This window comes from Haemaphysalis longicornis, unplaced genomic scaffold (genome assembly GCF_048455015.1).
Source record: "Haemaphysalis longicornis isolate Haplotype H1 unplaced genomic scaffold, Haemaphysalis longicornis Haplotype H1 scaffold_9, whole genome shotgun sequence".
In the NCBI taxonomy this organism is placed as follows: Eukaryota; Metazoa; Arthropoda; class Arachnida; order Ixodida; family Ixodidae; genus Haemaphysalis; species Haemaphysalis longicornis.
In genome coordinates, this window is record NW_027526460.1 from 56,825,429 (window position 1) to 56,834,489 (window position 9,061).

The 9,061-nt window shown below is 66.4% G+C and overlaps 3 protein-coding genes across 3 annotated transcripts; all 3 read right to left on the reverse strand.

The window, feature by feature from the left end:
- Positions 1 to 454: 454 nt before the first annotated feature.
- On the reverse strand, positions 455 to 2,185 carry Foxo (forkhead box, sub-group O). Its single transcript, XM_077683040.1, has 2 exons — positions 1,688 to 2,185; positions 455 to 1,292 (listed from the first exon to the last, which is right to left on the reverse strand). Exons 1-2 carry the CDS (start codon positions 2,012 to 2,014, stop codon positions 669 to 671), a joined length of 951 nt encoding a protein of 316 aa, XP_077539166.1. The 5' UTR covers positions 2,015 to 2,185; the 3' UTR covers positions 455 to 668.
- A 307-nt stretch (positions 2,186 to 2,492) lies between these two features.
- On the reverse strand, positions 2,493 to 8,974 carry LOC144151866 (uncharacterized). Its single transcript, XM_077683025.1, has 5 exons — positions 8,836 to 8,974; positions 7,856 to 7,934; positions 7,699 to 7,778; positions 4,327 to 5,223; positions 2,493 to 4,117 (listed from the first exon to the last, which is right to left on the reverse strand). The coding sequence occupies exons 1-5, from the start codon at positions 8,852 to 8,854 to the stop codon at positions 2,724 to 2,726; spliced, it is 2,469 nt and encodes an 822-aa protein (XP_077539151.1). The 5' UTR covers positions 8,855 to 8,974; the 3' UTR covers positions 2,493 to 2,723.
- Positions 5,281 to 6,973, reverse strand: LOC144152381 (uncharacterized). Its single transcript, XM_077683650.1, has 2 exons — positions 6,320 to 6,973; positions 5,281 to 6,287 (listed from the first exon to the last, which is right to left on the reverse strand). The coding sequence occupies exons 1-2, from the start codon at positions 6,798 to 6,800 to the stop codon at positions 5,419 to 5,421; spliced, it is 1,350 nt and encodes a 449-aa protein (XP_077539776.1). The 5' UTR covers positions 6,801 to 6,973; the 3' UTR covers positions 5,281 to 5,418.
- Positions 8,975 to 9,061: the final 87 nt, after the last annotated feature.

Here is a 9,061-nt window from a genome sequence, read left to right on the forward strand (position 1 = left end):
TCACTGCTAATAAATTGACTCGACCTTGACAGGTTGCAACGGGTGGGCGGAACCCGAGAAAAGAATAAAAGCCTCTCGCTCGCTCGTCGCGTGCGCGAAAGAGGCTGTAGCAGGCTGTAGTGTGATGTGAAACGCGCTCGCGCGTAACATTACGTCTCTAAAAGCTCACGTAGCGGGTATATTCCGCTCGAAAGCGTCGAGGCCGTTTGGCACATTCAGATGCGGGTGGCGGAATTTCCTCGAGATTATGCCGCGCGACAACAGGTTAGCGCGTACTACGTGGCGGCGACAATCGTGAATTCCATGCGCGCACCTGCGGGGCCTCGCGACAGCCTCCGAGGCGGCTTATCATCACGGCCGAAGGTTCGACGGCCCGTTGACAGCGGCCGTGGACCGCGCGCAGCACAGTAGCCGCCCGTCGACGTCACGGGCGCGTCAAGTGAGGGCGCGGCAGTGGCAACAAGGAGTACTTTTATTTCAATGCTCTGGCCGAGTACAACAGCTAAAGGGCGTATGTACACAACGGGACGCAAGCTCACGTCATAATAACAATGTGTTCCGCGCGTGGACGGAGTCACCGCTCACGGGGCCGCGGCGGCATAAACAATATTATGTACAACAATCGGGGGAGCTATATACACGGGGTACTTGGCACGGGGACTAGAGTGTCAGTGGACCCAGGGCCTGGCGTGCGAGTCGAAGTTGAAGTCCAGGTTCCCGTCCACGTTGAGCTCGTGTTGGATCACCTGGTCGACGTCGCAATGCAGACCTGGCACGGCGTCCAGGTGGTCGAGGTCCAAGTCGTTAGGCAGGTGGTCGTTGAACGTTAGCAGCCGGCCCATCACCTGCGACGCGGTGGGGCCCAAGGGCGCCGGGGGGACCTCGTGCCGGTCGCCCAGCGTCATGGACTGCGTGAGCGTGTCGGCCAGGGGCCCCGCGCCGTACCGGTCCACGGGCGGCATCAGCGGCCAGGCCGACGGCGATCCGGACAGCGGCGCCAGTGGGCTGCAGTGCTGCAGCTCGAGCCGGCTCGCGGGCGGCGACTCGGGGAACGGGTCCAGCGGGCCCTCGGACGAGGACGGACTCGGGGACGCGCGCAGGGCCTCCAGCTTCTTCTTGAGCCGGCCGCGTTTTTTCTCGTAGCGCGGAGTCTCCATCGAGGTGGCCCGCCGCCGGGCCGCCTTGCCGGGCTTCGCGTCCGGGTTCAGCATCCACCACGAGCTCTTGCCCGCGCCTTCGTTCTGGACCCGCATGAAGCGGCTGTGCAGCGACAGGTTGTGCCGGATCGAGTTCTGCGAGTGCCAGAGCCGCGCGTCAGTTCCACGCGGGGTTCGAACCCCGCTCCAAACCCCCTACCCCCCCCCCCCCCCTCCCCCCGAGCACGCGCATTGGCATGGCGCCCGAAGGCCGCGTCGCCATGCCAACGGTGGCTCGCGAGCACGCGTGGGCCAAGGTCACCCCTTTGGGTCGAAGCCGGCGAGCCATCACGTGCGCGGCCGTCACGTGACGCACACGCACGCACACAGAAAAAAAAAAGCACGCCCCGAAGGCACCGAAGGTCTCGCCAGCAGGAGAGAGGGGGGGAGCCGCGCGTGGAAAGAACCCCGGCGGCCAAGTTGCGATCGGCGCAACAAGTCGTCATGGCCGTCGCGAGGAACGGCTAGCCCTAACGCCGGCCACGTCTTACCTTCCAGCCGGCGGAGCTGTTGCTGTCGCCCTTGTCCTTGAAGTAGGGCACGTTCTGCACCATCCACTCGTAGATCTGAGACAGCGTGAGCCGCTTCTCGGGCGCGCTCTGGATGGCCTGCGTTATCAGGTCCGCGTACGACATGTTGCCCCAGGCGTTGCGCCGCGACGAGTTCTTCTTCGGGGCGCCTGGCGCCTCGCCGAAGGGGCTCTCCTGCGGCGCCGCCTTCTCATCGCCGTAGTTGTCGGGCCGCGGCAGCGGCCAAGTGTTGGAACGAGCACGCGTCTGCGGTTCGAAGCCCGGCTCGACATCGGCCAGCCGGTCCATGGCGCGTGTCAGCGATCAGGTCCGCCGTAATCCGAGACGATGCGCGCCGTAATCCATGGGGCACAGGGGCCACCCGAAGGCAGCCGACCAGACGCGCACTATCGAGGTACGGGCACGAGTCCCCGACTGCCGGGCGGAGCCGCCGCCTGCGACGCGGCCACTGACGTCAGCGCACGAGCCGCGCGCCGACAGCAGCGCCGCCCGCCGGAGCGCGCCGCAGGCCACGCGCCAAGGCCGCCCCTCCCCGCCGCCGCCGCGGGCGAGCGAGCTCGCGGAGCCGCGCACGAGGCGGGCGCCAACCACCGACACAGCAGCCGCCGTTGGCCGGTACATACCGATAACTGTATTGTGAGCTTCTCTGAACGTGGAAAAAGAAACATTCTCGCGTACAGCCTGACCGAACACATCAGCCGCTAACAGTCCGTATTTATCTGCCCGGTGGTGGTGGTGGTGGCCACCGCAGTTCCGAGCTTGCAGGCATGTGTCAAAGCTCCTTTATTGTGGTCAAACAGGCTAAAAATGGGCAATGGAGAATGTTAACTTACACTGAAGGCATATAACAGCAAAAAGGGTTTTCATATCTTCTGTTTCTTCAAGCCACGGTTCACGCGCACACGCGCGCGAGCACTTTTAGAAAGGGGGGAACAAGGACAAGAACACCCGCCACCGAAGTCACTTGAGTCAGGGTAACAGTCGGGAAAGGGGGGGGCTACAGGGGCCCCGCAGCTGCCGTGGCCTTGGCCACTGGGTCCTGCACGGCACACTGCTGCTGCTGTTGTTGCTGCTGCTGCTGCTGTTGTTGCTGCTGTTGTTGCTGCTGCTGCTGCTGCTGCTGCTGCTGCTGCTGTTGCTGCTGCTGCTGAGCTGCGGCTTCACCCAGAAGGTTGCGAATGTTGAGCCCCGGCTCGAGGTGGCAGCAGAAGGCCTTGCCGCACGTCGGACATCCCGGGATGCACAGGGGCACTCTCTGCTGCTGCTGCTGCTCGTCGGAGCACCCAGGCTGCTGCTGCTGGGGGGGCTGCTGCTGGGGGGGCGGGGGCAGCTGCAGCAGCTGGGGCGCATGGGTGCGGCTGTGGCGCTCCAGCTGCACCTTCTGGCGGAAGGTCTTGCCGCAGGGCGAGCAGTTGAAGGGTCGCTCGCCCGTGTGCGTCCGCATGTGGCTCTCCAGGTGGGCCTTCTGGTTGAAGGACTTGCCGCACGACGAGCAGACAAACATGCGCTCCCCCGTGTGGGTCTTGATGTGGCGCTCGATGTGCTCCTTGCGCGTGAAGGTCTTGCCGCAGGCCGAGCAGCTGAAGGGCCGCTCGCCCGTGTGGATGCGCACGTGGCTCTCCAGGTGCACCTTCTGGCTGAAGCGCTTGCCGCAGTGTGGGCAGCAGAAGGGCCGCTCGCCCGTGTGGATGCGCATGTGGCGGCCGATGTGCTCCTTGCGCCGAAACGCCTTGCCGCACACCGTGCAGCTGAAGGGCCGCTCGCCCGTGTGGATGCGCAGGTGGTTCTCCAGGTGCGCCTTCTGGCAGAAGGTCTTAGCGCACGTGGGGCACGTGTACGGCCGCTCCTTGGGCTTGCTCAGGGGCTCCACCGTGCGGGTGGCCACGTTCCAGGGGGCCCGCTCCGTCACCGCCATGTGGCCTGCCATGTGCGTGTCAAGCTGGGCCTTCTGGCTGAACACCAGGCCGCAGAAGGAGCAGCTCCACAGCAGCTGCGTGGTCCCCGCGGCGGGCTCCGTGTGGCAGCTGCGCACGTGGCACTGCAGGCTGGCCATGTCCCCAAAGGTCTCGCCGCACACCCCGCAGCGCTGGGGCGGGGGCGCGGGGGCCACCGCCGCCACAGCCACCACCCCCGCGGGGCCGTGCTTGGGCGCCTCGAGGGGCTCCACCACTTCCTTCTTGTCACACACGTTGCAGGGGGCGTTGGAGCGGCCCTCAGCGTGCAGGACCACGTGCTTGCAGAAGTCGTTCACCGACGTGGTGGCGAAGGGGCACAGCGGGCAGCGGTGGGTGGTGGCCGCCGACGGGTCCACCATGGTGGCCGTGGCCACGGTGGTCGCCACGGGGCCCCCCTTGTGCAGCCGCACCAGGGCCTTGCTCTCCTTGGGGCCGTCTGCGCACAGCAACAGAAGAAGGGGAGACGGGGCGTCAGGCGAGCCAGGGCGCCCCAGCCGAGGGAGCAGCGAGCGTGTTACTTGTGGGGCCGCGGTTAGTGGGGAGGGCATGCAGGCGGGGTGGGGAGGGGAGGGTTTCCGAGAGAGACGTAGAGAGGGCGCTTGGGTCTGTGTGCGTGTCTGCGTGGCAGGGGGGGGCGGCACCCACCTGTGGGCGGGGCGTGGGTGCGCGCGTGGCGCTCCGCGTGCTCCCTCAGGCGGAAGGTGCGCTGGCACGTGGCGCAGCTAAAGGGGCGCTCTCCAGAATGTATGGTCAGGTGGTTGAGCAAGTGGGCTCGCTGGCCAAAGGGCTTGGCGCAGACCGAGCAGCAGAAGGGCCGTTCACCTGTGTGTGTCTTCATGTGCCGGCCGATGTGTTCCTTGCGCCGGAAGGCCTTGCCGCACACGTGGCAGCTGAAGGGCCGCTCGCCGGTGTGTATCCGCACATGGTTCTCTAAGTGTACTTTCTGACTAAACGACTTGCCGCACGTGGCGCAGCCGAAGTTACGCTCCCCCGTGTGCATCTTCAAGTGCCTCTCTACGTGCTCTTTGCGGCGGAAGGCCTTGCCGCACGTGGGGCACACAAAGGGCCGCTTCTTGCCCCTCGGCCCCTCGGCGGCTGGGCAAGACGAGGAGCAAAGGGGGGGCTTACCCGGCCCGCCATAGCTAAACACCTCCGGCGGGGCGTGCGTGCGCATGTGCCCTTCCAAGTGCTCCTTATCCACGAATATCGCCCCACACACCGCACAGCTGAACAGCCGGCTGGCGTGGCTCTGCATGTGCTCGTCCAGCTCCTCCTTCAGGGCAAACGCCTTGGCACACACCCCGCACCCGTACAGCGTCACCGCTGTCTCTTTGCCGTCGGGGCACATGCCGCACGCCGCCGCCACCGCTGCTGCCGCCGCCGCTGCTGCGGCCGCCTGCTGCTGCTGCTGTTGATGTTGCTGCTGCTGCTGGGCCGCCGCCACCTGGTGCAGGGCCACATGCTTGTTCATCTCGTCCATGTTGTCCGTCACGAAGGGGCACAGCGGGCACCGCGGCTTCTCCTCCCCGCCTTCCGCCATGCCTGCACGAAAGAGAGCATCAGACACCGCCTAAAGCACCCCCCCCACCCCACCCCGTCCCCAGCACGCCCGTGTGGTGGTGGTGGCAGCGAGTCTCGAACCCGTGTGCATGCAAGCGTGTCTGCGTGGCCGGCCCAGGGAGGAAAGAGAGAGAGACTGACCGGTTGGGTGTTGATGGGGGTGGCTTTATTGCGCGCTTAGGTACAGGGCGGCACGAACGGTGGTGGAGGGGCGGCCGCCGGCTGCGCGCACAGGGGGAGGAAGGGCGCGCTCTTCTTGTGGCGGTGCTGCTGCTGGGGCGGCGGCTGCTGCTGCGTGGGCGGGCGGGCGTGCGTGCGGAGGTGGCGCTCGACGTGGGACTTCTGGCGGAAGGACTTGCCGCAGGCGGCGCAGTGGAAAGGGCGCTCACCTGTATGTGTGCGCATGTGCCGGTGGATGTGCTCCTTCTGGCGGAAGGCCTTGCCGCAGGCGGCGCAGGCGAAGGGCCGCTCGCCCGTGTGGATGCGCACGTGGTTCTCCAGGTGGGCCTTCTGGGCAAACGCCTTGCCGCACGTGGGGCAGCAGAAGGGCCGCTCGCCCGTGTGCGTGCGCATGTGGCGCCCAATGTGCTCCTTGCGGCTGAAGCTCTTGCCGCAGACGGCGCACGCAAAGGGCCGCTCGCCCGTGTGGATGCGCACGTGTCGCGCCAGGTGCACCTTCTGCCGGAACGACTTGCCACACACGGCACAGGCAAAGGTGCGCTCATCCGTGTGCGTCCGCATGTGGCGGTCTATGTGCTCCTTGCGGCCGAAGCTCTTGCCGCACGCCGAGCAGCCGAAAGGGCGCTCGGCGGCCGGGGGGGGCGCCGCCACTTGCTGCTGCTGCGGGTGCTGCTGAGGGTGGTGAGGGGGCGGGTGGGGGGGCGGTCCGAGCAGCAGGCGCAGCCCCTCGGGGGGCCCCGGACAGGCCCGCAGATGCGCCTCCAGGGCGCCCCGCTGGGCAAAGGCCAGGCCGCAGAGGCCGCAGGCAGCCGGCCCGCCCCGCCCCATGTCGGGGAGGCAGAGCGGGCATCGGGAGGGGGGGGGCCCTGCGGACAACACAGCGCTCGGTAAAGCCTCTACAGCTCCTTGGCGGGGAAGAAGAGCGGCTTGGCCCCCTTGGGCGGCTGGTGGGTGCGTGCATGGCGGTCCACGTGCGACTTCTGGCGGAAGGCCTTCCCGCACGTGGGGCAGGCAAAGGGTCGCTCGCCCGTGTGGGTGCGCATGTGCCGCTTGATGTACTCTTTCTGGCGAAATGCTTTCCCGCAAGCAGAACACCGGAAAGGGCGCTCTCCCGTGTGGATGCGCACGTGGTTCTCCAGGTGCACCTTCTGGGAGAAGGCCTTGCCGCAGGCCGTGCACAGGAAGGCCCGCTCCCCCGTGTGGATGCGCACGTGCCGCTCTATGTGCTCCTTGCGCCCAAACGCCTTGCCGCACGTGCTGCACACAAACGGCCGCTCGCCCGTGTGGATGCGCACGTGGCTCTCCAGGTGCACCTTCTGGCTGAACCTCTTGCTACAGGTAAAACAGCAAAAAGGCCGCTCCCCCGTGTGGGTGCGCATGTGCCGCCCAATGTGCTCCTTGCGGCTGAAGCTCTTGCCGCACACCGAGCAGGCAAAGGGCCGCTCGCCCGTGTGGATGCGCACGTGGTTCTCCAGGTGGACCTTCTGGGCAAACGCCTTGCCGCACGTGGCGCAGCCAAACGGTCGCTCCCGGCCCTCGCGCGCCGCCCCCGGGCCCGCCCGCCCCCCCGCCTGCTGCTGTGCCGCCGTCGTCGCCGTGGCCAGGACCCAGCCGCCGTGGCAGGCCCGCTGGTGGGCCTCCAGCTGGGCCCGCTGGGGGAAGGCCGCCCCGCACGCCTGGCAGGCGGCCACGTGCGCGCGCAGATGACCCTGCAGGCCCCCACTGTCGGCGAAGGCCTCCCCGCACACGCAGCAGCTCAGCTTGCCCGCCGCCTCCGCCTTGGCCCCCAACAACTTGTCGCACATGGAGCAGTTGCCGCGGGCGTCCGTGTGCACGCACATGTGCTTGCAGAAGTCGGCCACCGACTCGGTGGCGAATGGGCAGAGCGGGCATCGATGGCAGCTGCTGGGGCCAGCCTCCGCCGCCATGCGCCCTGCAAGGCAAGCTCCCTTCACCAGGGGCGCCGGCGCCCGCCCTGGTGCGGGTGGTGTGCTGCCTCCGCCGCCGCACGTAACCAAGGAGGAGAAGAGGAGCCGCCGCCGGACAAAACGCGCGCCGCTCCGTCGCCGCACGACAACCAAGGAGGGAGGAAAAAAAAGGTGTGACAAACAAGGAAGGGCCGGGAGGGGGATCTGTCTGCGCCCACGCGGGTGTCGCGATCGTCTGCTTGTGTGTGTGCGCATGCGGCCCACCCGAGGCAACCTCGCACCACCACCATCACCAAGGCACGCCACCAAGGGCCACAAGGGAACCAAGCCCGCTCGGCGGGACACTTACCGGGTGTCGACGTGTCGGCCGCCTGGTGCTCCACGGCCTCAGCAGTGCCCACCACGCCCACGCTGCTGGTCACCGGCACCCTGCAGCAAAAACAAGCGGCTCAGCTTAGCTCGGCCCGGCCCCACCGAGGACGACTGTGACGCACTCGCTTGCTTACCCGGAGCCGCCGTTCAGCGAAAGGCCTGCGATGGACGAGCCTTCGACCAGACGCTGCGCCGGCACCCTCAAGGCAAGACCTGCACACATCACGCCGCCGATCAGTCGGTAGCCAGCTCGCAGCACGCGCCACAACGGGACACATCGGCAGCCGACGGAGCGCACGACGCGCGGCCGCCATTGGCGCCGACGGCGTCACGTGAGCGCCGCCGCTCCAATCACAGGCGCCGCCGCCGGGAACAAAGTGAGGGAGAAGCTACCATTGCCCGATCACCCCCCCGCTCCCCCCCTGTCAAAAGGGCCGCTTCTTGTCAGATGCCACGATCAAGCATTTACCTGGCATCAGTACCGACGCCAAATACCTACACACCTCCTAAAAAAACGTTTAAAAGTCCACTCGGCACACCACCGTACGGGCTACGTCGAAGCTAGGCGCGCTCGACAACGGGCCACATTAGTGGACCACGATAACTACACACTCAAATTGGGTCAACAATTAGGTCCGTACAATGTGGCAGCTAGGCCGAAATAAACCGAGCCTTCACGCGAGTTTCTAACGGCTTTTCTCCCCCGCTGGGCGGACGACGCTCGAACGGTCCCGCAACATCGCCAGAAGCGCGAGGGGTGTATCCTACTCACTCAGTGGCGCTCGAGGCAAAGTTCGCAACGCCAGCCGGACTAGGCTGGGCTTCCCCGAGTCGGCTCAGCTCGGACGATTTTTATCCAAACTCTTCCGCCGGCGCGCCAAGAAGGAAACAGGCGGGCCGCTGCGGCCCGTGGCGGACCCTGGCCGGCGGGCCGCAGCAGCACTCGGGCCGCGGCCCGGTGGCACGCGTGGAGAGAGAAAAAACATCAGCGACGCGCTTTCTTGCGAGGGAAGCGTTCATTGTGTCGGCGGCCCTCACTCACCGCCTCCATCACACAGCACAGCTCGCCAAGCGGGAAACAACAAACGGGGGAAAAAGCACGAAATGCACTCACTCATTGCGTTCGTAACCATCTCCTGGATTCATAACGAATCCGTGGACTTCTCGCTGTGGTTAACAACTTGCCAACACACGAAACTTGCTAGAGGAGCGAAAGAAAAAGGCCTAATTGTCTCCCTCGCCCAACTTCAATGGCAACTTGGGGAAGCGTAGCCTCGCCCCGGACAATCCAAAATGTCCTCTCTCGCCGACCCCGCGGGGATTTCGCGGGGAGGGAGACC